This window comes from Charadrius vociferus, unplaced genomic scaffold, assembly GCF_000708025.1.
Source record: "Charadrius vociferus isolate BGI_N301 unplaced genomic scaffold, ASM70802v2 scaffold565, whole genome shotgun sequence".
Taxonomy (NCBI): Eukaryota; Metazoa; Chordata; class Aves; order Charadriiformes; family Charadriidae; genus Charadrius; species Charadrius vociferus.
Window position 1 is genome coordinate 1,957,056 of NW_009648358.1, and position 27,498 is coordinate 1,984,553.

At 41.9% G+C, this 27,498-nt stretch overlaps 2 protein-coding genes across 2 annotated transcripts; both read right to left on the reverse strand.

Moving 5' to 3' along the window:
- Positions 1-940: 940 nt before the first annotated feature.
- On the reverse strand, positions 941-7,794 carry LOC104286658 (heterochromatin-associated protein MENT-like). Its single transcript, XM_009885273.1, has 8 exons — positions 7,770-7,794; positions 6,912-7,088; positions 5,888-5,974; positions 5,374-5,511; positions 4,771-4,888; positions 3,887-4,029; positions 2,340-2,507; positions 941-1,351 (listed from the first exon to the last, which is right to left on the reverse strand). Exons 2-8 carry the CDS (start codon positions 7,077-7,079, stop codon positions 941-943), a joined length of 1,233 nt encoding a protein of 410 aa, XP_009883575.1. The 5' UTR covers positions 7,080-7,088; positions 7,770-7,794.
- Positions 7,795-11,328: 3,534 nt separating this feature from the next.
- Positions 11,329-19,129, reverse strand: LOC104286643 (serpin B10-like). The gene is made up of 8 exons (XM_009885256.1): positions 19,030-19,129; positions 17,751-17,928; positions 16,341-16,454; positions 14,559-14,693; positions 14,033-14,150; positions 13,509-13,651; positions 12,791-12,946; positions 11,329-11,888 (listed from the first exon to the last, which is right to left on the reverse strand). The coding sequence occupies exons 2-8, from the start codon at positions 17,916-17,918 to the stop codon at positions 11,484-11,486; spliced, it is 1,239 nt and encodes a 412-aa protein (XP_009883558.1). The 5' UTR covers positions 17,919-17,928; positions 19,030-19,129; the 3' UTR covers positions 11,329-11,483.
- Between the last annotated feature and the right edge of the window lie 8,369 nt (positions 19,130-27,498).

The following is a 27,498-nucleotide window of genomic DNA, read 5'->3' on the forward strand; positions in this document are numbered from 1 at the left end:
GAATCATACATTGATCAGTGATACAGGGAGTAAGGAAACTGCGCAGATAGTAGCCAGGAAACAGGTATAAATAGGTTAAATTAAAAAGAAGAAGGAGATTTGAATTCTGGAGGTTTTAGATTGCATATCAATAGGAGGTAGCAAGAAGCACGTTGCTCATAGTTTTCTTAGCATGTTTGCTGGTTGGAGCACCAAACCTTAACCTACAATGTTTAGAAAAATGAGGAAAAAATGCAAAGTGGTTAGAAGTCAGAGATTAAATGTTAAGGGCTGGACCATTTTCCCTCGCTGCCTCATTTTTTCATGAAACTGCAAGGGGAGGAGGGAATGAAGGCAATGTGTCTGTACACACACGGTGAGACAGAGAAGGTGAGGGGCATTTTGAGATTATTCTTGGCTTGTATTAACTTTTTTAATTTCCATGGGTCATTTGACATGAACGTAAGGGAACTGCATTGTAATGCAAGTGCAGTCTCCTAGTAAAGAAAAGAGAGCATAATAGATTTCTACAAGTTCTTTTTTTTTTCTTTCAGGGATTTTTTCCTCTCTGGGAGATTCAAGAGGATGAACTGCGTTTCCCTTGAAGTCAGCACTTGGCATGGAGCTAGGTGATGGCCTGTGTGCAGAGAGCTTTTATGGCTCCAGCTTACTCTCGAACAACAAAGCCAGAAGAGCAGGTTTGATGCAGGCAAGCAAAATTCTGCACTCTATTTTCTGCGGAGGTCTGTCTCATTAGAATAACGGGAAGGAGCAGTAGAGGGATGGTCTCTGAGGCACAGGGTGGTGTCTCGGTGCTGCCTTACTCGGGGGGGTGGGAAGAAAAGGGACATACACTTTCAGCACGTATGGCTACATGGCTTAAGACTGAGCTTTTAAAACTAAAGTTTACATTTTCCATTGAACAGTGAACCTTGGGTGCTCTCTTGGAGCAAGTAATAACTCATTCTGGGGGAGAGCAGAATCTGCCAAAAAAGAGGATGCTCTTGGATTTGTTGTGTCTGATGAAGAAGTGGAAAGGGTGGTCGACCTTAAAGTTCAGAGCATGGCCGACAAATGCGCTTGTAAGTGATATAGTTACAGTAGCAGCAGCTGCCTCAGTGCCTTTCTCATCAACTGCAACAAAAGACTTGTGAAGAACTTTGGAGATCAGCACATCACCCTTCTCAGCCATTCCGCTGAAATCAGCATTGCTGCTGAAGGCACTGTGCATTCCCATGCTGCTCAGTTTATCACTGAGGTTGTATCTGTCTTGCATTGTGAACTTAGGTAGGTACAGATCCACTAGAGTTTCGGTCATCTTCTTGGAATCAGTCCATTCAGACAGCTTCTCATACGTCAGTTCTCTTTCCAGCTATCATTTAAGAAAGAGAAGGAATTTGATGTTTGCAAGGAAAAAGCAATTAACTATGAATTAATCAATTTTATGGCAATTTAATGATTTAAACAGTTTTTAAATGGTGAATTGAACATTTAGCTGAAAGCATGACATATGCATTGGTTTTACTGATGATCAGAGGCGCAACAAACATTTGAGACTTGATGCTGCAAGGTTTTGAGCACCACGCCTGCCAAATTCATTGCGAAAGAAAGACAGGGCACTCAAAACCTGCAGCTGCCATCCCCTGAGGTGGTTCTTTCCTCTCTTTCAATTCAGTAATATTGCACGTATTTCCTTGGCAATTTTAAAACAAGCTGCTTCCAGCAAAATCTTTCACTGCCGCTCTGAGTCCTGCGCACTATGTCAGCAGGGTTCAGCTCAGATCAAACTGAGAAGAGCAGTGAATGGTATTCTTGACATGATAGATACCAAGAATTTAGCAATCTTACAGTTGTAATAACTCCAGTGGCAGATGTCATTATTGTAGCAAATGCAGTCTCACCAATAATCCCAGGTTTTCAGACAGCAAACAAGTGTGTGTGGGGTGCAAACAGAATGAGAACAAGATGGTGAATAAACTTCCAGGCCATGGAGAAGAGGTGTCTGTTATCTCAGGAGGAGGCTGTGACTACCTGTGCAGTACTGTCCCCCCTAAATGTGCAGTGAAGGGAGATTTAACCCTTACAGATCATATAGGTTTGGGGGTCAGTCATGGGGCTATTGGAGACCTGAGCGTCAGATTATGCACAGCGTTGACTGTCTTCAGTTTGTAACAAACTAAGGGCACTCACTGTGGATGGACTTTCTTGAGATTGGATAGGTATTAAAGGAAATAAATTCAGCTAGTGGAGGAGATGAAACAGCATGTCCTCAGAGGAAGAGATATGGTCCCCAGCCTGTCCTTTTTTGTTTTTTAAATGACTGTGTGGTCATACAAAATGGATGTAGCATGCTTTTTTACCTGTTCGAGACCTGTAGTGCTGTCTTTGATGTCATCAGGAAGGAGGATGAACATACTGAGTTCATGTTTCACATACGGCAGCTCAATAATTTTGAAATTCAATTTTTCCATGATGAGAACTGGAAATGTATTTCTCATGTACATCATCTTCACAGGCTTGGTCTTGTTCTGTAAAGTATTTACTTATAAGTAAGAAATCATTACTTGAAAGGAAGGGTGGCGATGACTCAGTGCAGTGGAGGGAGAGGAAAATTTTGTAAGCAGCTTTTATTTCAGTGGTTTGTCATTCATTTTCCAAAGCTTTCCTTTACTGGCCAATATTGCTTATTTTGCTGTCTGTCCCAGAGCATTTTGTTGAGGGCTGAGCAGACTGATTTTTATCTTCTCCCCCAAACGTACACAGCAGCCCAAAGAGGAGGGAGGAAAAGAGTTAGAAATGTCTGCAAGGATTAGGGGGATGGAGCAGGTATGAAATACTGCCTTACAACACCATGGCAGAGAAACAGCTACAGTTTAAGAGGACGAGTATTTTGCAGTTTTTCTGTGGTCTCCTCTCTCTGGCAATAAAAAGTGACTAGTTGATTGCTTTTTATGTCACAACCCTTAACAGAAGATAACATTAATGTCTGAGCAAAGGGGCTTATGATGAGCAGAGTTCCTGGTAAGCAGTCACCTTTGCAGGAGTATATAACCTCTCTTAAGATCTATGTCCCTTTATTCAGGGAAGCAGCGGATGTATACATGCTAATCTAAAGAGAGTAAATTTAGATAAGATATTAGGAAGAAATTCTTCACTCTGAAGGTGGTGAGGCACTGGAACAGGTTGCCCAGAGCAACCTGTGGATTCCCCATCCCTGGAAGTGTTCAAGGCCAGGTTGGATGAGGCTTTCAGCAACCTGGTCTAGTGGAAGGTATCCCTGCCCATGGCAGGGGGTTGGAACTAGATGATCTTCAGGGTCCCTTCCAACTCTAACTGTTCTATGATTCTATTATTCTATAGTAAGGCAGAAGCTACAGTAGGTGGAAATTGCACCAAGCCCTTGTCTTTTGATGTGAATTCATTGACATCTCTTCTGGTTATGTGCCGTTAATGTTTCTTCTAGTCTTGCCCAACCATGCACCCATCCAGGGTACCCTGTTGCAGCTGTATTTGAGCAGGTAGGTTTGCGCCTCACTCGGCTGCACGGCACAGGGGCCCAGGTACCATACTCACCCATGACATGGCATGTGGTTCCTGTCCCTGAAGCCTGGACTCTCCAAATCCTGTTTTTGCAATCTAGCCCTTTCAGCACTGTTTTACAAAAGGGTCTTAAGTGACACTAGTGCTTTTGGAAATGGTAGCTGTTATCTGGAGCTCATTAACATTTACCTGAGCAACATCTCAATGTTGCAATGAGCTGAGCACTGACACACATTGCTGTAACCAGCTTTTCACAGAGAGTCTAGTTGCAACACGGATACCTAAAAGACTTACGAAATGGAAAGATTTCAGCAGTAGCTGTTGTCACCATGCTGTTTGCGGTAAGAAGGATGCCAGAGGAGCTTACCTTGCTCAGTCGGAAGGGTTGCAGATTTGTATCTCCTGCCTGAAATTTCACTTCCCATTCTGCCTTGAAGTAAATGGCATTTACCAGGATCAGCTTGGTGGAGTTTACCACATCTTGTGAATTCAGCAAATTCTTGATTTTGCCTTTGGGAATCGAAAGAGTCAGGTTTCATTCCAGTGTAGCACAGTGAGGACATGTTTTGATTGTTTTTTATCTTAGTTCAACTCCTTGGTGAAAAACTCCGTGCCTCTCCTTGGTGAAAAACTCCATGCCTCAGTGCGCTACTCCCTAAAATACTCCCCTAACATAAATCAGTTAGTTTGCTTACAGTTTCCAAAGCTGTTTGCTGCCCGGTTCTCCTGGCTAGCTGACAGGGATTGACTCCTTCCCCAAAAAAAGTCACAGCTTCATGGCAAGCAGCTAGAAGCAGAAAGTCATATATACTGCCTCACCAGCTGGTTACGCCAGGGAAAAGGTGGCCAGCACCTCTGACCAGTGCGGGATAGTACCGCTAGGTAGACATCCCCACGCACCTTGGGGCACACTGGTAGGCAGAGCTGTGTCTCCCCTCTGCCTGCTCTGCCCACAGTTCATGGGTGCAGCGCCAGGGCAGCAGTTGTGCTTGAGGACCAGCTGATGCAGAGCACAGCGGAGTCAGTGGGAGTCTCCCCGAGGAACTCACTGAGGTCTGGATCAGGTATTTGAAGCTGTCTAAGTGTGCTGCCCTTTTTCCGTCCTGCCACTGCATCTCTGCTCCCTGTCCGCATGGGAAGGCATGACCTAGCTGCTGTGGTAGCACATGGGGAAGCAGAGGCACCTGCCCAAGGGAAATGGCGGGATGACTTAATAGGAGAGGAAGGATGTTGGAATTGAGCTCAGCTTACCCTCAGTTTGTTTTTCAACCCAAGTGTTGATGTCCTTTCTGGATTGATCCGGTGCTGTCTTAAAGTTAATCTTGTGTGGCTCTGCTTTGTAGTAGTTCTTGCTGAGCTGTATGTACGTCTGAAAAATAGAAAAAAAAAAATAGTTCTATATTATACTGGATTTTTCAGTCCCAAAGGGAAGTTATTAGCTCTTGGACTTTTTGGTAGTGTCTTAGGGCAGTATCTTGCTTGTTACTCTCTGTTTGACTGTGAGTTAACAGTTAAGAAACAACCAAAGGGCAGAAAATTCACTTTTGTTCCCACTTTTATTTGGAGCAAGGAAGGCTGGGCTCATCCCATAAATGCGCTTATTTTAATGTCTCATTTATAATTATATATATTGGAGGTTCCGATAATAAAGCCATATTGCATGGAAAGGGATCCCTACACTACAATCAAAGGGCAATGCATCCTTGGATACTGTGAGCAGACCAACTGGTATATTCCAGTTAAGTTTTTCACTGGAACCCAGGGTCACCTTCAAACCTGTTCTATTATTGACAAATAATTGAAATGAGAAATATTTTTGCACCTTTTCTTACTCCTCTCTGAGATTTAACTTACAGGCAATAATGGGAAGGTTTTCTCCATGTAAATGCGATTGGCACTTCTCAGTGAGTAGGTGCTTCTGGGTTTGTTGATGGCAGTCAGGAGCTCTTTGAAGCCAGAATGGATATTTTCAGCTTGCTTGTGCTCAGGATCCTTGGAAAGAGAAACCGTACATTCAGCAATTGCATTTTTTGTCTGAAGTTTTCAAAACATGACATTTGATGTATGTGGGAGAGGGGTTTGGGTTCCTCTTTCTTTATTTTTCCAAGTTTACCATCACTGCAATTTGCAGGGCTCTGATTATGATTTGCCATATGGCAAACCTTCCAGACTATCCCAGTGACTCGTCCTTCCATGCTTCTCAGAGTCTGAGTGAGTGAAAGGAACTGAACTTTAACCTGTTGTGAAGTATATTGGGGTTTGTACTTTAAAGAGTGGTGCAGACAAGAAATAATGGACTTCTAAAGCTGTATCTGGACCTTTTGATTCTGGAGATCCTTTAGCATTGGATTTAAGTTCTAACAGATACCATTTTTCTTCTCTTTGGTCTCCCCCGAGAAGGTCTGGCCACAGAAGATGAGCCTTCAGCTCCTGCTGCTTGAGTGAAATGAAGAACCTGCAAGCAGAGTTTCCAAAGGTAAGAAATAGTCATGAAGGAACTGGTGTGACCTAAAGCCAAATGGGGATCAAATTGTTGCCTTTTTTTTCCCTGTATGATAACTCACTGTGCTATCTGCTGCTTAGGTGACTAATCAAAGGGATGCTGAAGCTGTAGTATACGTAAATCCCACAGAGTAACAATGAGTAGCATTGTCTTCGTCCCTGAGCATTGACGCGGTGCTCCTGTCTGCACGCTGCAAGGCTGAACTCCTTTCCACAGCTGTTGCTCTCAGCAATAGCAATGTGTTTGTGCAAACCCAAATGGTTCTCCTCACGATAATGGTACAAAGGCATGTGAACGGGGGTGCAGTGACGTAGAGGGGAGTGCTGGGCAGGGCTGAGCACCACAGCTCCCTCTGAGCCAGCAGCGTGCCCATGTGGCATTAGGAAGGATTGGGTCAGCGGTTGTGGAGATACCAAAGCCCTTCCTATATTCCTGCTAGATTGTCAGGCAGTTGTTTTGGAAAGCATAAGTCGAGAAAGAAAGATGCATCCTGGCCAGGGGAGAGAGGGAGGGTGCTGGGATCTGCAAGCCTCCTGCCAATGAGTTAGGAGCTACTGGCGCCAGCTGTTTGCTTCTCAAAGGGAATATCCCATCTGTGACAGAATCATAGAATCACAGGGTAAATTAGAAGGTGCAGAATAATTTAGAAGAAGTTGGGTTCAGAGAACCTCTGTGCTCAGTGTGTGATACCCGCAGGATGCTTTCTCTTAGTGGAGACTTGGGGGACCTGCTGTGAAATGCATAAAGTTTATTGTTCACTTGTTACATCCTATGGTCTCCCTTGGTTACTTGTCACTGTGGTGACAATTTTTTTTATCTAACACTAAATTTTGCTGCCAGTACAGGAGCTGGGTATTGTATGGGGTGTATGCTTCATAGAGCAACCTACCTCTGCCATCTCTGTTGCTGTATTGCCTTTTGCACCCAGGTACGTCAGAGCCAGAGCAGATGATATACTCCAAGGGGAAAAGAAAATGTTTTTGCCCTTGTTGGTCTCATTCAGCTTGTTGAAAAGATCAACTGTAAACTTGCCAACTGATGTTGAGACCAGTTCCATTGCTACAACCTGGAAAGAGGCAACAGACAGAATTGTACTACTTGTATGTTTAAAATTATATACACAGTGCATATTAGTGAGAAATGTTACATATGCAACACAGTGCATTAGTACCCACTAAAACTAATAGCCTACTTGTATGTTTTATTTTCCACACAGATACCGTTTGCCACCTGTTAGAAGCAGCAATTTCTTTTAGGTTTTTTTGTTATCCAGATAATATTTTCCTGTAATTGTACATATGTCCTCTTTTATACAGCTGCAGTCTTCTTCATGTTTCTTTCAATGGTTTTCAACAATGTGCAGATTTGTAGGCTGCATATTTTTCTTCCTTTTCATGCTTAACTAATGATTTATCAAAGTAATGTTCCCAGGGAAATTTAAATGCAGTTTTAGTACATAGGTTCACAACACACCTGAGTTTCCCAATACTTCATTTTGGATCTGTATAGAATTGAGAGCTGACACTGAGAAAGAGTTTAGGCGTAATTCTTAGGCTTGTGTGCTTTTCCTGGCCAGCCATCCGTTCTGAGTAGTATCATGAATAACAAAGCTGTTATTTGCTTTTAGATCGATGGAGTTTTATTCATGATGTGTAGCTACCACCTCTTTTGTATGTTTCAGCAATTTTATTTTCATCAGAAACTGGCAGATTCCTCGAGGTTATGAGTATTCCAGACTTTAAGATACCTGCCCAGTAGTACCTGCCTCATGTTGTTTTTCAGTCAAAAAATCAGAAATGTTGTTATTATTGTTATTATTTTTATTAAGATTTATATCTATATCTATGGAATGGAGCTACAGAAATTGTAGGGCAATCTCTGAAGTCTACAGGTATTTATCAAGTGTTTGGTTGCCGAACCACTACAGTTCTTCTGGAAGTCAGTGTGCTGTCAGTACCAAATTTGTACCACAGAATGATTTTCTTTGCTTGGAGAACGTAACCAAGAGAGCATCCAGATGGAAATGTGTCTGTTTTCCGCTAATGAATACTCCTCTGAGTCCCTGGCCTGATAATGTGCAGTGCTGCATCTTTGCAGAATGAAAATGGCCTTTTCTTCACCAGAAGTATGAGACTCCTTTATCAAACTGAAGATTTAATTAATAAGGCAGTTACTGCCCTAAGAAACTTTCCTTCTGGTGATCAATTCTGCCCTGAATTAGCAGTTTTCCTTAGCTTCACAGATTTATTATCTCTAAGGGCTGACATCTAGAAAAACATGAGGTAAGAATAATGAACTGTATCACTGGTATATTATAATCTACCTGTACAGTCATGCAAGCCACAAATCATTTTTTAAAAACATCAGAAAAGTTATTTAGATTGGTTTAAATATTTACCTCTGATCCCGCAAGAGAGAAGACTTAGGTCTTGTCCTCTGTCAGGTTCAGCGTTGCATGTTAGGCAATGAATAAGTTTAGAAATATACTACTGTTTGCACCTCCCTTTCCTTCTCACCTACATCCAAATTTAGAAATATAGTACTGCTTGCACCTCCCTTTCCTTCACCCCTCCATCCAGGTTGTTTCTGCCTACCCAAAGCTCCTTTCTACCAAATCCCTAAAAGATCTTATGTAATTTTGTCCCCCTTGTTGACCGTGTCACTTTTCAGTTTCAGATATTCCAAAGGACGATGGAATTAAAATCTCAGCTCTTTTGTTACACCACAATAGTCTACTGACAGGATAGCAGAACAGTTCACCCATTCTAATGGTCTTCTGGTGTTGTGGAGATAACTGCTCTTTCGTTTAAAATAAATGACTAGAAAAAAGGTTACACAACCAGAATGCTTGGGCTTGGTTTCTGGATATAAGGAGATATTATAGGCCTGATTCTCCTCTCTGGCTTTGTGCAGCTGTGACTCCTGGGTTTCAAACGTGGTACGACAGCATAAAATGTCAAGCTAAGTGATAGAATTGGACTCTGGGAGTCCAGCTTCAGACTGAAGATCATTAGGAGCACAGACAGAGGCAAAGTCATCAAGGACCATTCAGGGTAAGGGATGGACGCCCCACTGGTTGTGCTGGTGAAGAAATCTCATTGCAGCCATGGCTGGGAATCATTTGAGAGAAACACTGTGCAGCTAGTGCACAGTACTTGCATGCAGTGAAGGAGGGCAAGGACTGAAGCAACCCCACTGGGAGGACTTGAGAGGGGATGGAGTGAAAAAATACAATGGGGGCAAACGTGGCCCAGTAGTTGCCACCTTGCAGTCCTAGAAGAGAGACGGGCTGCTGCTGGGTGGTGGAAGAAGGAAAAGGTGGTGACAGCAACTGTTAAGACCCTGCGAGATGGGGGAAAGGGAATGGAGGAGGGGAAGGAAACTGTACTGTGTGCTAAGCTTTTTGCGGCAAGCCTGATTACAAGAAACAGAGTGGGTCAAGTATTCTAAGAAGAGGCAGAAATCAATGTTGTGCAAGGTAGTGAAGAAATGCCAGAAATTAAACAAGTGTTGGTTTTAGTACGATGAGTATGTCCTCAAGAAATCAGGATAGGAGAAAGGTCAGTTTGCGTGGTTAGGTGGTAGGAAAGTCTAAGCCAGGAGACTCCAAGTCCCAAAGAAGTATACTGAGAGTGAGGATACTTCTTCCCTTTGCTAATCAAGATACAATGATGCCAGGCAGGATAAGAAAGGAAGGTGGCAAGGCAGAATGGCTGTTGACAAGAGAGAGAAAATCACACGTCTTAATTGAAAGAGACATCCAGAGGTCAAACTCCTGCTTAGAGCAGGGCCATCAGTAGCTAAGGTCAGCTGCAGCACTTTGGAGGATGGAGATTCCCCAACCTTTCTGGGCAACCTTCTCCAGGGCTGTGCTGCGCACCCTGGGAAAGGGTTGTTCCCTAATGTGCAACTCACCTTTCAAGTGTTGTGGCCATTGTCACTTGATAATGATCAATAGGACATTATCTCTGTCATCTTTGCAGTTATGCTTAAAATAGTTGAAAGAGAGAAAAGATGACTCACATTTCCATTAACTTTAAAGGCCTGTGATTGATTTTGGGTGTATGTCATGGTTTTGCTCCTCCTTGGCCTCCCAGACATGGCTTTCCCATCTTTAAGCACATCAGGAAGTGCTTAAGGGACATGGCCATGGGGTGTGAAGCCCTTGCATTAGATGAAGCAGGACATGGCAGAATTGCAACTGAATGCACAGGGATCCTGCGTTATGTTTCACAGCTGAGTCAGACAGAAAGCAGCGCTGTTGAGGTTGTAAGAGGATACAATAAAGCCCTTGCTTCACAACACTTTTCCTATGCTCCTTCCCATTTGGGAAGCAGAGCCATAAGGGACCCTAGAAGCAGTTGGTCACATGGAAGAAAACAGAAAGGACTCAGTGACAGTCAGCAGTCTCCTCTCTGTCAGGAAAAAGGAATCCTGCCATCCCAAGAAGAGGTATTTCTAGGAAAATGCTGGTGGTGTCTGCAAGTCCTGTAACAGACCCAGTCCTTTGCTCTCTGATCTCAATTCAGAGAGTTTGGAGCATCCCCTGCAAATGTGCATGACTGATTAGGACACTCTCCTCTTTAGGAGAAAGAGCTGTCACAGGAGTAAATGTGTACTGAGGGATTGGCATGTAATCTTCCAGAAGACACTTTGGGAGTCAGTATTACAGGCTTGATTCTCCAATTTGATCTTGCTTCAAACCAGTGAAATAAGTGACAAAGCAAAATGAGAGTAAAGCAGCGCAGTGCTGGGCTGGCAACAGTGTTGAATGCATGAAAGGATACAAAGGACAAGGTTTCAAGGCACATACGTTTTATTTTCCTCCAGTTTTATATTGTTGTTCAATATTTTCCAATTGCTCTGGGACAGAGACTAGAAAGTACATGTGTTAACCCCTTTGCATGCACGGAAGAAACACCAGTATCAGGAATACAGAGGATTTTGCAGGTTTATTTTGTTACCAGCTGTGCCAGGCTGCAAAGTTGGTATAAAACTGACAAGAATGTGGGTGAGGTGGCCCTCCTGGGATGACCAGCTTAGCGAGCTGAAACCAATAGAGATGCAGCAGAGTTCTGCAGGAAGGAATTTTTCCTGTTTCTTTTCTTCCTACGTACCAAAGCAAGTGTGTTGGGAATTACTGTTTTAGATCAATGTAGTCTGTCCTGCATCGTGGCAGTTCTGGTTCAGAAAGCACTGAAAAGCCACATGAATGTTCTTCTGTGCACAGTTTGGTACTTACAGTGTAGTGCTAAGCATTTTCGGGTTCTTTGGCAAGGAAAATGAGCCAGAGGCTTGAATTCCAGGTTATTTTTAATATGTGCTCTCTTCTAACATTGAGAGATTTGTCAACAGTACAGGAAAATGAAGAAGTAGTGCACAGACTATTGAGATGCTCTTTGTGGTGTGTATTTTGTTCATTATCGCTGTTGCGAGAACCTGTTTAGTAATGGTCAAGTTTCTAGGGGGAAGAGAACCTTCCCAAGAAGAGGATACTCTTGGTCTTGTTGTGCCTGATAAAGAAGAGGAAAGGGTGATCTGCTACAAAAATAATAGTAGCACCAAGACTTCTTGATGCCAGTGCTGCTGAACTGGCAGCTGCTGCCTCTGTGCCTTCTTCATTGACTTCCAGATAACACTTGTGAAAAACTTGTGACAAAAACAGCTCGCCATTCTCTGACATTGCTGTGAAATCAGCTTGACCTTCAGTAAAGGCATCTTGTATCCCCATCCTGCTCAAAGTAGATTTGAGGTCATATTTCTCTTCTAACGTGAACCTGGGCAGATAGACCTCCATTTTCATTTTCTCCATTAGTTCTGGGCTGGTCCATGCAGACAAGTTTTCAAAAGTCAATTCTCTTTCTAGCTGCAGTTAGTAAAAAGAGAATTAGAAAATTACAGAGTGTTAAAAACCTGTGCCCTGGTGGCTATTTCTTCTCTTTTCTTAAATGGAGAACTTTTCAAGCTGTTGTAAGAGTACAAAAAAAAAAAAAAAAAAACAAAAAACCAAAACAGTAGTGAAAGACCAATTAGGAGATCTTTCTGACTAAAGGAGTGTGTTGCTCTACAGTAGATCAATGCAGTATTTGAACTGTTCTCAGTAATTTTCAGGGCATATAGCAGGGTTAAATAGTTGTAGAACAAAAATATCAGTGTCAAGTAATAATAGTCTGGTTGCAGTTCACATTTCTGTCTTCCCTACATTTTAGAATTTACTGAAAAGAGCCTTTTTCCTGCAGAACACCCACTAATGGAAATGAGAATTTAGTCAGTTAATTATCCAAAAGCAGGATCCTTCTCTTTACAGAAGGTGGCAGTGTCCATATGTATTAGCTCTGGACTTCCTGGAAAGTAATGGAGGCTGTCCAATTTCTGGGGTTTTTTTTTTGGAATGAAATCTTATGTGTCTGAATCAGTACAGACTTTGAATCGCAGCAGGGCTGGTTTTCTGTCCTCATTTTTGTTCAGGTGGAAGAAGAGCCAGTCTTGAAGGGCTTGGGTTACCTATTTCCAGGACTGATCAACATTAGGAACCACAGAAGTGCCAGCTGACAAGAGTAAGAAATCTAGTCTGAGCTCCAAGAGTTTCAGTGCTAGACCAAGTTTGGGGTTTGCTTTTCCCTGAGCCTGATCAGGTACTGATGCCCCTAGAAACTTACTCCTTCCTAAAAACGTGACTGCAACCTGATCTTTTACCTCGCGCATGCATAAAATAAGTAAATAATTACACTCTGGTTTTCATATGATTTATGTTCTCATTAGCTTTACCTTTTGTAGGCCGGTGATGTCACTTGGTAGCAGGATAAACATGCTGAGGTCATTATTGACGTATGGAAGCTCAAGAACATCAGTCTGGACTGATTCTACGAACGTCCAGTTAAATTTATCACTCAAGTACATCATTGGCACTGGCTTAGTTGTATGCTGCAACAAACCAAATGAGATGTTTGCCATTTTTACTGAACAGTAAAGGACTGAGTTAAAGTAGCACAGTGGAAGTTTATTGTATTTACTGCAGAAGCTGCCCAGTGTGTCTGAGGCATCCTTATGGCTGTAACTGGTAGGACACAGGACCTACAGAGGACCTCTGGTCTTCTGGAAAGGCACTTGGAAGCTAGGCAGGCTATCCAAGCTGTCTCATATGACACCTATTACAGGAAGCTCTATTCTACTCTGATTTGTCGTATGGTTATAAATGAAAATGTAAAGAACTAACCCGTACAGTTTTGTTCACCTCTTCGTTTTCCCTGCCTTCAGAGAATGGAAGCTTGTTTCAAATTAGCTTCTAGCACGTACTAGTATGTGCTAGTATGTGTGTGCAGTCTTTGGGCTAAAGATGTGGTGAAGAAAATATACTGTATGCATTAAATGAAGTAACTTTCGTGCTGGATTTCATGCAAATTTAAAGACTGCTAGGAATTTCTCTCCCTCATGTTTTTCACTGATTTTTCTACCTGCAGGGATACAGGTCAGTATATTCCCATACCGTGTTTATTCTGAAAGGCCTTTGCCTGGTAGCTTTAGCTTCGAACTTTGTTGCCCAGTTTCCTTTGAAGTAGAGAGCATTTGTCAGGACTAGTCTGGTGAGGGAATCTACGGATCCAGGAGGCAGCAGATTTTTTATTTTGCCTAGAGAAAACAGAAGGACATTTACACATTTGTGCAGTTCTGCTTTTTCAGAGTAAGTGTTGGCACAATTTCTGTGGATATAAACCAGGGAAATGTTAAGTGCTGACAGAGCATGCTTGTAGCCTGAGATTACTCGCAAATAAGTGATTACTGGGCTAACCTTGATTTACATGGAAGAGTAAGCCACATTCCTCACATATTCCGATGGAGGACACTAATTTAAGTAAGTGCTCGTCAGTGGATGATTGCTTTAGGAAAACTGAGCTGATTTACCTTTCAGAGGTGAATCGTTTACCTGCCTTGGGCCCCTTGGGTACAGCGACTGTGTTCGGTGCTGAAACAGCTTGTTTTTAAATTGGGAGAGGAGAGGCAGGAGCTTACCTTCAGTCTGGTGTTCGACCTTAGAATTGATCTCCCTCCTGGTTTCATCTGCTGCTCCCACAAAGTCAACTGATTGTGGCTCGGCGTTGTAGTATTTCTTGGCTAACTGTAAGTATTCCTGCAGTGCAAGAGAGACAGCTGTCTTATGTTTGTTGGCTGCCAATATGAATGCTAATAAATAATTACAGCCAAATAGAGAGAAGACATGATAAAGATAACACAGACTACAAGCACAGCATTTTGTCAAGGGAACAAAGTATTTTTTTAGTGGAAATACGCAATTTAAATGTTTGCACATAACCACATCTGCTAATTACCCTGAAATTAGATACACATCCCATAAAACTAAAATTTTAGTGTCCAAAGTCTCAGGAAGAATCTCATAGAAAATATTTATGTTAAGAATAGCAACATGATTTGCAGATGTAATGAAAATATTTAAAAGCATATAGTTTATGGTACATTGTCATAGATAGATCATAAAGATTAAATGGCACTACATAATCTGAATAAATGGCCTACCTACCTTGCTGAAAGGCAGTGTTTTTTCTCCATATAACTGGTTGACGCTTTTAAGCAGGTAATTTGTAGTGGGTTGGTTGATTGCAAAGTTGAGTGCTTTAAACCCAGTATGGATATTATCCGATTTGCCAATTTCTGTCTTGGAGAAGAGGAAAAAGAAGTTACTCATATGTTGTGTAAAATAGTTGAAATTTCTAATTTCTTCCTTCGTGCAGCTCCATGTAAAGTATTTCTATTAAGGTGTTCTGTTACCTGTATTGCAACACAAGAGGTGTTCTAAACCAGACAGCTATTAAAAGAATCATTTGAAAGTATTAAAAGTTGCAGGCATGGTATAGACACTTCAGTGTCTCAAAATGCAAGTGGTAAGAGCCTGAACTATGTAAAACATTTAAGGGTTTCTAAGTGGAGATTGTGAAACTAAGTATATCCAGAGAGTGAGAGACAGAATGTTATTTTTAAAAAATGTGTGAATATTTGGCTGTGTGACTTCTTTCATTCATGAAAGTTCAGTGTGTTACATGGAAAGTTTGCCCCTAAATTTCTTAATATTTTGCAATTTTTATAATGTTGCAGTAATTGCAGTAAATTAGTTATCTTGAAGTAACAGAATTAAAAGAATGTGGGCTCAAACTCTAAAGTGAGCTCAAGGAAGTTAAGCTGTGACTTAGTAAACTAAAAATCTGTGCTGTATTCATCTTGTCATTACATCAGAATCAGAGGCATGAACAGACACTTAAATTTCTACACTGTTAGAACGGGCTCTTTGCCCTACCCACAGTGCTCTGTAATTCTTACAATTCAGACAAGCATTACTCATGAGGAACATGTCTCCTGTTCATGCAGTGCAAATGAGTTGTTGACATAGCCCTTAAAATAAATCTTCCCACTATAGGATTTGGCTGCGGAATGCAGATCCAAGTTCCCATTCATCAGAACTCGCGGCCGCTGGGGCTTTGTGGGCAGGCAGCCTGAAGGGAAATAGCTCACTCCCACAAAGAATAAGGATGACTGGAAAGAGCAGGGAGAAGAGCTTGATGCCACCGTGGTTGAATTGTCAATGAGGAAAACCTGTCTTTACTGACTCAGAGGGATTACGTCTGCTTTTCTGTATTTTTCTGCTGTCTTAGATTACATATACTTTGGCACAAAATGTCTGCCAGTATGTCAAAGAAATAACTCAGGAATATAATGATTTCCACTTCTCTAAGATCTATTGCAAGCAACTGGTCTACCTGGGGAAATTCCAACATGTCAATTCATTTTGTTAACTAGTCAACTGAAATGGAGACTGATTTCTGAAGAAGGCTACCAACCAAGCATAGGTAGCCTGGAAAAATTAATACTCATTTTTTTGTTGTCTTGATGCTGCAATCAATTGCATGGGAGGGCAGCTCTGCTTTTGTGATTAGCTCTCTGAGGCAGGTGCCATGTCTGTTCAAAGAACAGGCTTTTTCTAAATAGCTAGCTATTGAACAGTAATAATTTGAGAAGTAATTTCTCCTCAAATCTAAAGGAAAAAGATCAAGAGATATATTGACAGAGAATGGTAACATTAAATTTTAAATTTTGCAAATTTGAGGTTGGTTTTTGCAGTTCTGCCTAAAAAAGGGTATCATGTAATAAGTATTGCATTAGATGAAGGTATCGCAGGATGCCATACCAATTGATTGTGTACCCTACGTCTGAGGCAGCAAACATAGGCAAATGCAAATGCAGAAGGAAAATACAAGCAAGAGAAGATGTGACCATGCTCATAACTTGATCACTAGATTTGGTGAGATACCTTCTGGAAACAGGCACATCGATTTGATAGACTCTCTTCTGTTCTGGAATAGACTTGCATTTTTATGGTTGTGGTGACATTTCTGGCTCCTTCAGCTTTGTTAAAGTGAAGTACCTGTAGTGGAAAAAGCAATAATAAATGCAACAATAGAAAATGTGCTGGTTCGGTAAAATCTTTCAGTGATGTCATGGGACTGGTGATGAAGAGAGTCAAACTCAGATTTTAGTCTTGTGTCCAGTCCTGACTGAATATGAAATCTTTGTTTCGGCCTTGAGGCCCATGCCTACAAAATAGCATGAGCACACTAAGCTGAGGGTTGCAGGGCAAAACTCTCATGTAATTAGCATTTCTAGAGGAATCTGCCTGCTTTGAGTTACGCCCCGGGCTCACCAGTTAATGTCTGGGAAGAGCCAGTTATCTCCAGATGGAGACTATCAAAGCAGAAGTCTAAATGGAGCACTGCTGTGTGTCAGAAAGCATGAAAATGACGGGGGCAGTTTCACGCATTAAATCCATTGCTCTGGGCATGTGCACCTTACGCAGGCTACAAAGGGGTGCGTCCAGCGTTGCAACATTGTTCAGAAGAGCTATGCCTTTTTCTTTGTTGTTTTCCCTTCTTCCAAACAGAACATCATTCCTTTCTTTGTTACCCTTCTGGCCCTCTTTTGCCCCGTAAATCAGGAGTTAGATCACTGCCTGTGGGACAATTTCTTCTGCTTTAGCAAATGCAAACTCACAAGCCTCACCTCCTACGATAGGAGCTGGGTAACTGTGCACTGGGGCTCTTCTCATTGCTGCCTGCTGCAGCTCTGAACTTTGCACAGATACGACTTAGGGATTCCATTAAGTGATTTTGCCTGTAAAATACATACCCCGAAGAACGGGTTGTAGTCTCACCGTCTTTATTCTCTGATCTTGTGGGTGTGGATTTATGTTTAGCAAAGTGCAAAACTTGAAATAGCTGTAGGGGAAAGTCTTTTTGTGGGGGCTCATTTCCAAAGAGATGAGAGGTGAGATGGGAACCATCTATGGCAGAGTAGAAGGAGAATCCAGGTCTCCCACTCCCTGGTGAGTGCACAGGTTACTGAGCTTTAGGATAAAGATCCCTTATTTCTGCTGGTGAGATTTAAAAGGAGACAATGTCACCAGTGCCACTTCTTTCATTTGTTGGGGGTCTGTTTCCAGACTAGACAATTTCTTTGACCTGCACAAGTGGAGAACTGGCCTATTTGTTGCAGTGCGCATCAGGGGTGAAACAGGAGCTGGCATATACATGTGTAGAGTTTTGATTAGAGTAATTTTTCTGCTTATGGCTTTCCTCTGTTCTGTCACAGTAAATTTGTTACAGAGAGGATCTTATTCCAAGAGATCAACCCTTTCAGACAGCTGCCTTTTGGAGCCCAGACTCACCTTTGCCATCTGATCTGCAGTGTTACCTTTGGCTCCCAAATAAACTGTAGCCAGGGCAGATGAAATACTCAAAGGGGAGAACAAAATATTCTTGTCACCATCTTCCTGACACTCATGTTTGAAAAAGTCGAGAGCAAAGCTTGTGTTTGCTTTATTCAAAGCTTCCATTGTTCTGAACCTGCACAGAAAGGGAGAAAAGATGCGATTAGCAAGCCGCTAATTGTGACTATGTCTCTGCAAGTTTCTCTTCAGGTTTTGAAGTTTCTTTGGTAATTTAAAGGCTTTCTGAAAGTATTTATCTATATGAAGAATAAGGAGGATTAACTATTATAAAGTCATATAAGGTTTAGCATGTCCCGTTTCACTGATGACTCTAGCTATCATTTAGGTTAAAGAAAAAGCAGCTGCCAACCTTGTTTTGCATTTTTCACCAGGACATTTATTGCACTGTCCTTTACAGCATCTTGGAGTGACAGTTGATAATGTTACTCACCAGTGCCTGGGCTAGGGGATACTGAGACTGTCTCTTATGACAACTTTTATGCTTCAATTTGTGCAAGAGCCTTTTGATGCTCATAACTGTAGTGAACAAATACTGTGGTAACAGTAACGGTCAACAGTAACAGTCGAACTATTCCTTTAGGACAGGACAAAATACCCCTTCCAATGCTTGGGCAAGCACCGCCCCAACTATTGCATGCTAAGCATCCTGAATTCCCTTTTTGACTTTCAAAAATGTCCTGAAACTCTGTCTTACAGTGCTAGCCCAGATCCTAGCTTCCCAGGTCTTCTGCAGGATGAGGTTTCCATATTCAGTAGACCACAAACGCTATTTATCATTCACATTGCAGGTTTAGCTGAGAGCTTTAGGCAGGGCCTGAGAGATACTCTGGTTGGTATAGGATGGCCTTGGAATAAAAACAGTTTGTGCCTGAGTAGCTTGCAAACCAGGAGCTGATCTGCTGTTCGTAAGAACTAAAGAGCACAAGAACAAATTAGCTGACTTAAGCAAACACGGTGGTTCTTACTGTGCTATGATATATATGCTAACCAGTGAGCTCTTGAAATTACAGAACTCTGTACAATAAATTGCTCTACCTGCATATTTTTAAGACTTCCACCTTCTAGACCGTGCCTGTGCAGTCTTAGCAAATAACTTTCCCAAGCATTTGTTGTTCACAATTCAGATCCCTACTTCCTTTTTTCTATGCATCTGTCAACAAAACAACATCATCCAAGAGTATGTGAAACAAATAATCTCTAGAAATCATTACAGTACCTTCGTTTGTGCAGGGAGGAACACTGCTGCTCGGGGTGTCTCCAAGGTTTCTGCAGTTCACATGAAGGGTAGGGAGAATTTATAGTGTGTCTGGCCAGTTCTGCAAAGGTTCTTATGACTCATGAATGTGCAATTTGTTATGCCCTGAAGGCCACATCCCTGTGGAAGAACTGAATCATCTCAGAGTAGGATGTGAAGTGATGGTGAGAATGATACCATACAAGAACCTTACAAAACTGACAGCAGAAGTATTGCTATAAACACTTTTGTGGCAACAGGCTAATGACAACTTGAACCTGCACTACTTTAAACAACCTTTCTTTTATGGTTTAAAAGATTTAAAAAAAAAAAAAGGCAGTTGCTGACCTACTTCTTTTGTGATTTCTGTAATAGAAATTCTTTCTGAGGAACAGACAGACAGAAAAAAGACAGTGACTTCTTATGTGTGAGTTTTTCTGTTGTCTCTTTCCTACTGAGAAAGTATTTGTCACTCCTGGTGGGTTTCTGTTTTAGAAAAAATGGATTTTGTTACTCTTGGAGGGTTCTAAGATTGTACAACCAGGGAAATGTTGTCACTGTGAGATAGTGAAGGCTAAGAAACAGACACCAGACTGATGCTTTTGTTATCAGTGGCGACATCACTAAAACCTGGTGTGGGTCTTAGGTTAGACTTGATTTTTCTTCTGCTTCTGTTTCCCTGCCCTAACATGAAAGCTGCTGTTTGACCAATGTAGAACCCCAGAGATCTATTCTTTATTTTTCCATTCCAGAAATAGATATTCTGTCAAATCTTCTTTTTCTACTTGTCTTGGCTACTAAAATACCTCCTTCCCTGATTTCCTTGCAGTCATGCTGTCCCTTTCCTCTGTTGTCCTTTTTGTAGCTGTCCATCCCCACTCTGACCCCTCACTGAAACACCCTGTGTAATCCTACCTTTGCCCTTTATTTCATTCTTTACCTCTCCGCACTGTCAAAAGTACCACCTTGAAAACATGGATAGGAGCTACTTCTCTCCAGGGCTGCCTCCTCAACGCTGAGCAAGACTCACTCACAAGGTCTATCTCCTCAGCATTCTGTGACCTTTCTTCTGACCTGCTGTCTATGAGCATACATTTAACAGGGACTTATGGTATAGGTCAGTGGCTGGCACAGAGGATCCTGTAAAGAGGAATGAGCCATGGGAGTACCTGCAAAATTTGGTGTAGGGTGTAGGAGGGTGCAGAGAGTCCCTTGCCAATGGTGAACCTTCTGAATCGATATAATTCAGGAACTGAAAGCTTTGTTAAAGTTGCTTTCCTACTTGTGAGGAACCACTCAACTTTTAATCGGATGGTGTTTTCCTGCCCCTCGGGTCTTTTGAAATTGTAGCTACACAAAATGAGCATGTTTCAGTGTGAGTTGTAATTATATGCATCTGTTACGTTTTCCAGAAAGCAGCGTAGTGTAGGAGAGGTGTTCGCTGCAGAATTAATTGCTTCCATTGCTCCTGGGAAAGTTGTAATCTGTTTACATTGGCTTTAAGTGATTTCCAAAGCCTAAATGATTTGAGTAATCTTCACAAATTTAGCCGTGTTGTTGAATGAGTGATAGATACACTGGATAGACTTCATCCCTTAGAGCAATTCCTGTGGATTTTCTGGTTTTAAAGCAGGTGTGAATTTAATTTGCTAACTTGTAATACTGCTTGCTGCTTTACAAGAAGTGGCTGAGGTGTTCTGTTCACGCAGAAATGCTGGGCTGCACTGAACGAGAGGCTTGTGCCTTTGTACAAGGTTTTAAAGCTACATTTTTAAAACACCTCTTGAATGTCATGGTTGGTCATTAGCACCAAAAAAAAAAGTATACCGAGTAACTAAAATTATACTTGTCTCAAAGGACATCATATGCTAAATCAATGTGATGGATTAATAATGTTTTCCGATATCCTTTCAAATTGGCACCACCAGAAGACACGGCTCAATGGGTGGTGCGACTGCTGACTCAGTAGCAGCAGTACTCTCACTCCCAGTCTATACTAAGTCAACACAGCAGCACACCAGAAGGCTTATATTTGTGTTAATAGTATCCTTCCTGTGGGAAGTAAACCTGTGGGCTCTTTCACAGCGGTCAGTCATGTTTCCATTTGGTCAGGACAAATATTGGCAGGACTTCAGTGCCCTGGCCAGATCTCAGCTATATAAATGCATTTTGTTTTCCTCCAGTTTGAGTGTAATTTAGCACAAGTCATTGTGACTTTCCTACACAGTGTGTTACTCTGTTCATTAACACCTGTGTTCAGGAGTAGGTGAAATGCTTGGTGTCTAAGCAGAACATTTTAAAGTGCTCTAGAAAGGCTCTTAAGGGTGCTGAGAAAAAGGCTTTGTGTCACAGGAAAATCGTAGTTTCTGCTTTCACAGAATCACACAGAATCACAGACTTTTCAGAGTTGGAAGGGACCTCTAGAGACCATCTAGTCCAACTCCCCTGCTAAAGCAGGATTGCCCACAGCACATTACTCAGGACTGCATCCAGGCGGGTCTTGAAAATCTCCAGAGAAGGAGACTCCACAACCGCCCTGGGCAGCCTGTGCCAGTGCTCTGTCACCCGAACTGTAAAGAAGTTTTTTCGTGTGTTGGAACGGAACTTCCTACATTCCAACTTGCCCCCATTGGCCCTCGTCCTGTCACTGGGAACCACCGAGAAGAGTGTGGCTCCATCCTCCTTCAACCCACCCTTTAGATATTTGTAAGTAGTAATAAGGTCTCCCCTCAGCCTTCTTTTCTCCAGGCTAGAGTCCCAGCTCTCTCAGCCTTTCTTCATAAGGGAGATGCTCCGATCCTTCAATCATCTTGGTTGCCCTTTTGCATAGTATTTTAGGATACAACTTTCCATGGCTTGTTTTCATGTTCACTGGTAGCTTATTTTAGCTATCAACTCTGTACAGCTCTTGGAAATCTGATTTAATTCAAAACTAAAGTGTTCTGTATTTCAGGTAGATCAAAAGAAAAAGTGATGTTTGAAGGAAAGCTGTTCAGTTTCCCTGACATCTGCAAATATTTTTTTACCAGTATAAGCACTGTTTATTTACTTGGCAGGGAAGAATTTCTGGTTTAGCCAGCAGAGCACTCTGTTCAAGTTTTTGGGTCAGTCAGAGCAGGCCAGTAAACACGAAAGGATTTTAAATGTCCCCAAACCTTTAAAAGGACCTCAGGAGATACAAGAAGCATGGGGAGGAGAAGGGTTTTGAAATCTGGGAATATTTTAATCCCTTTGGAGGTCTGATACATTGGTTTTTTTAAATCTCTGTGTGATTTAGAGTTAAAAACTGTAAGGAGGACAACGGCACAGAAGATGTGAAAATAGTAATGGTGCTGAATGACTAGATACAGGAACTTTTCTGTGCTAAGGAGGACTGGCTACTGGGTGATGCCTCTATCATAGTATAACTGAGAGCATGGCATGAGCTTTTTCTAACCATGTCAACTAAAAAAAACACAATAGTTTATATGAATCACCTAGAATGGTTATAACAGATTTTGGTTTGTGCTATAACAGATTTTTATGTAAGCTAAGTTTGTATCATCCTGAAATTTCAAGTCGTTATTAAGTTTAAGAGAGATTAGTTCTTTAGCTATCTTTTTTCCCTTTGAAGCGTTGATTGAGAATACACGTGTTTTTATTTTGAAACAGAGTGGATAGCTATCTCTTGTGTACCTCCTACAAGTAAGTTTGCAAGCCTTCCCTTGCCAAGCAATCCTTGCTGACATACTCTAACAATACTTAAAACCTTATGAGTTGCCAGAGGGTGTGGTGACGTTCCTGTATAAATATTACTGAGGCATTTTGCTCCACGCCTGCAGAAAGCAAAGGTGTGGTGAAATTTGACGGTACAGGCACAATTCATCATGCTTTACTATTACTTCTACATGCTTTGGCTTAGACACTGTAATTAATAAAGGTAGTGTTTGTCCTGAGAAATTCAGCTCTGTTAAGAAGCACAACACTTCTGAGAAAGTACTGATGTCTGTATCTCAATAGAGATAGTTAATCTGTTAATGAATATGCACACTGTTTTCACATATGCAAGGGTGCAGTTTTCCTTTGAATGACTCAGGCGGTGAGCGTTTTAAAAATATCCCAGGTAGCAGTTAATATGAAAGATATGAAGAGTGGCCTGAATTTCTGAATCATGATACACAGTACTGCATTATGAGTAATGACGTATATGTGTGGCTTCTATGTACTTTAACCGAAACTTGTCATTTTTCCGAAGAAATCTCTCAAGGGGTGTAACTGTACGTCAACTGCACAACTGCTGAATCAGAAAGCTGATCCCTGCTTTGTGGGAAAGGGAGTTTCCCTCGCTCCAGTGCTGCAGTGCAAGATGTGCCATGTTGTGGGATGAAGAACATGAATATCAAGTCAATGTATCTTCAAAACACATTTCTAAACTAGAGCACATCCTAAACAGGAACCTTGTGCTCATGTGCAGGGTATAGAGAAAGGGCTTTCTGTTAAGGAACACATTTAAACATTGGCTCTTTTTTCATACAGCTCGACTGCAAATATTCTTGCCTGGTGGAATGACTAGGGCTTTCACAAGGCAGTTGGTATTTTCAGAATTTTCATCAGGAGAATTTCCCAGATATTCACTTGTGGAACTGTACTGGAAATCTTAGCTGTTAACTGATCTGCTTGGCACCTGCTGGCCCTTCGTAGTTTCACACTTTGTAGGCTACCCTTGCAACTGACCTGGACTCCCTGGTTAAGTGCATAGACAAAGGCTGGAGAGTAACACCAAAAAGGGGGGCTTGGAATGGAATATCCCCCTCAGACTGACAAGGACCTTGGGTGAGCTGGAGCGTCATTAGTATTATTTGAACGTGTCTTACCAATGCTTTTGCCATTGCAAGATTCTTCTGTCTTTCTGTCTGTCATGTTCTCTGCCTGTTGCACAAAGGAGCTCAGGCTCTTGAGACCTGGCATCCTTTTACGTAGTTCAAGTTAGCAAGCTTTTCATAACAGTGACCAAGTAGAAATTAAGGACGTGATACATGACAAGTATGACAAGATGATCTCCTGCACCTTTCTGCTCTCAGACAAAATGAGACAGAAAGTTTTGGTTTTGTTCCTCAAGCTTTTGTGAGAGATGCAAAAGTGTGAGCTTGCAGGGTATTGCACTGAGGACCTTCTTTTAAAATATCCGGTGATCATCTGCTCTTCTTTACCAAAGCATTTCCAAGCTCTTTGAGCCACCCTTTCCAGTTGTCATTCAGCTGTATACAGATCTTCATAGCTTCATTATCTTTTGGATGGGTATTTGTGCCTCTTTTAGCTCTTTCAAAACCAAAAGCAGTACTGTCTTTGTGTAGTTTAAAACTAGCGCAATTGTCCCTTTCAGCTGCTCTAGACTTTTCTTTCTTCTTGGTCTCTCTCTCTTAATTTTCTAGAGCTTTGGCTTTATCTTCTGAGGCTTTCTTAATATCCCTTGCTTCTGTGGTTGCTCATTCCTTGCCTGGGAAGGTAGACAGACCAAGCCATAACAGACGACTAATTTCAATTCAGTGGTACAGAGGCAACTAAGGAAAGTTAGCAGAATACGCGTAAAGAGAGGCAGAGCACTTGCTCTCTGTGGCTGGAGGAATGGGCCCTCACCCCACCTCCTGCAGGTGCAGCTGAGATGCAGCTAGTTGAGGCAGCCTTATTGCATGGCAGATGATCCCTCTAGGCAGCAGGAGTGGCAATGCTCTCCTCCCACTTTCTTCCTTGGTCCCAAACCTTTCTCCCCCTGACATTTCTCCTCTTAGAAACAAGGCTTGACCCCAGCCCTGCCCTCTTCTTTCACTGCCCCAGCAGGAAGATAGAGATTGCTGAAGGGCAAGGAGGATAAAGGAAGACATGGTGAGGGTGGTGACAGTCTGCCTTGGGGAGAGGGAGTTACTGGGTAGCAATGAACTGTGCCCAAGGGAAATGAGGCAGAATGAAAGAGAAAAGAGGGAAGAGGAAAGAGGAACTGCTCTTATACACAGCCCTGTGAGGTTTAGTGATTTCTCCTCCACCTGCTTTTTTCAGCTTTAATTCCCATATCTCTGCCTTCCTTACTGGAAATCATCTGACACCTCACTACTCTCCCTCTCCATATTGACCTCTTATCAGAGCCACAACACTGGGATTTTACCTGTGTGACTAAGAGGTCAGCCTTCAACTGTAAAGATTTGCTCACCTCCGGGATCCTGTTCCTGTTGTCTGTAAGGGGCCACTAGTAGAAGTTCATTGTTTGCCTGCATTGATTTTAAACTCTGGGTTGCTATTGCTAACATTTAGAAAAAGTAGGAGAGTGCTGTATGAGTTTAAGAAATAAAAGCTGAATATTAATTTGGAATCTTGTTTTTCCTGTGAGTAGCGTGCAACTGTGAGTGTTTGCTCATGTCACAAGACAGTTAGACCGTATGGTGTTAAAGTCTTTATCTTGTGATGTTTAAGAGTATAACAGTGAGGAAAGGGAGGCCAGGTACAAGTAATAGCCCCTTGATATCCACATATAATAAAATGGAGATAATAAAATGGATATAATAAAAAGTATAAATTATGCTACTAGAACTAAAAATGTGTAGCATGAAGCTATGTATTACCTGACCTTTGCTCCTAAGCATTGTTAACCATCCTAGGAATTTGCTGTTCACAGGGTGACTAAGGACTGCTTGGGATTTACAGAGATATTCTGTAGACTTTGGTTCCAAGAGGGTTAAAAGTGAGGAAGGACAGTGAGTGCTTTGTGGGTTGACCAGGGGAGAATCAAAATGAAGGAACTGGTGAGGCTCATTCTCACATGTGGCCAACTCTCATTTGGTGAGAGAAAGCTAAGCTGGCTGGATGGCTTACACTACTTCTACATTAGTGAGATTTGGATTTATGTTTAAAATTAAATTAATCAGAACATTGTGGATTCTCCAACCTTAAAGATATGCAACACTTGACTGGGAAGGGTCCTGAGCAACCTGGTACATCTTCAAAGTTAGGACCTATTGCAACCCGAGTTACTCTCTAACTCTGTGAACTTCAGGAGAGCAATTTTTGCAAATAACTGACTTTGTTCAACTGAACAATATTGCTTACACGTTCTTAAGTATTTGAACAATTAGGACTGGAATAAACAGTAGGGCCATGGGGTCAAATTCTGTCATCTTTATGGAAATACATTACGTGAATTACTTTCCCATTTAAGGCTGTAGACAAGCAAATGAGTGTGGTCTTGTATCTGCACAACTCACTAATCCTTTGAATTAATTGTGTCTCTTTGCACCTGTGAAATTACAAATATATATGGGGTGTGGTGCTACAGCAGTAAAAGCCTCTTATGATGGGTCCTAAAGCTGTGAGTCTGTGCCATCTTCAGTACTTGTGCTGAAAGAAATACTGGGGGTAAAAGAGAGGGTAACCCACCTGTACTTCATGACACAACAGAGAGCGAAAGTCTCTGGGGCATGGTGTTGAATATTTTGCTTCTTTGGGGATGGAGAGAAGAAGCCATAGCCTCCTCTGTTGGCACAAAGGAGAGGACTTGTTCCGTGATGGGTGATGGAGGTCTGATAGCTGTCACCCAACTTCAGGTTGCATCCAGGCCTGTCCTTTAGAGGCCTGTTCTTTATATACCTGTTATTACAAAAGCTACACTGCCTCAGGTGTGGAGAGCTGTTGAAGTTTTTAGCTGTTAGACAAATATTTCTGTGTCTGAGACTTGAGGACTCCAGCATCCATTTCTTAGTAGGTGTGTGATTCGCCACGTCACAAAATGGTTTCAAAGTTTCCAAACTCTGAAAACAGGACTGAAAATGCATTTTGTTGGGTGGTTTTTTTTTTCATTTTTGTATTTGAGATTGACAGGCTGCACAGCTGGTTAAAGAAGTGACTACTGAGGACAAGAATATGACTGCTCATTGCTGTGCTGGCAGAAGTCAGCAGAAATCAGGAGGCAGCAATGAATCTATCTGTCTACGTGCAGGAGCAGATGTACTTCTTTGCATCTTCTGTTTGTGAAGAAGTACATTTTAATTGATAAGAACTACAATGGCATAGAAATCGTTCAGTTTTAGAACAAACCTGCTGAAAATTAAGTGTCCTGAGGATTTTAGGTGCCTTATTTCCATGGCCAGATCAACAGAAACTCCAGGACAATAGTGAATGCATTGTTAGCTCTCTTGCAATAGATTTCTCCATTTGTTATCTCCTGACCAGCAATCAACTAACATACAGGAAAGTGAAGGGAAATATTTGAACTATTTATACACCAGTGAAGGTGGTGTCACGTTATCTTCTTTATTTTGCAAGGTCATGTTTGCTGCCAGCAATTTATGCCCCCTGGGTCATGCCAAAGTATGTGTTATCTTGGGGGATGGGGACGGGAGGAGCCAAACCAAGTGGAACAAGCAAAATACTGTGTGGTGGAAGTGTAAAAACATTCCACCACAGACCACCCAGCACTGGTGCCAA

Bases quoted from the DNA above. Each gene is read 5' to 3' on its own strand.
- LOC104286658 (XM_009885273.1), bottom strand. From the start codon at position 7,079: ATGGAACTGGTCTCAACATCAGTTGGCAAGTTTACAGTTGATCTTTTC. The intron at 2,508-3,886 runs GTAAGCTCCTCT...AATACTTTACAG, and splicing joins AACCCTTCCGACTGAGCAAG to AACAAGACCAAGCCTGTGAA. The intron at 1,352-2,339 runs GTAAAAAAGCAT...CTTAAATGATAG, and splicing joins GCACTACAGGTCTCGAACAG to CTGGAAAGAGAACTGACGTA.
- LOC104286643 (XM_009885256.1), bottom strand. From the start codon at position 17,918: ATGGAAGCTTTGAATAAAGCAAACACAAGCTTTGCTCTCGACTTTTTC. The intron at 13,652-14,032 runs GTAAGCTCCTGC...TGTTTTCTCTAG, and splicing joins GGTCGAACACCAGACTGAAG to GCAAAATAAAAAATCTGCTG. The intron at 11,889-12,790 runs GTAAAGCTAATG...TACTAACTGCAG, and splicing joins ACATCACCGGCCTACAAAAG to CTAGAAAGAGAATTGACTTT.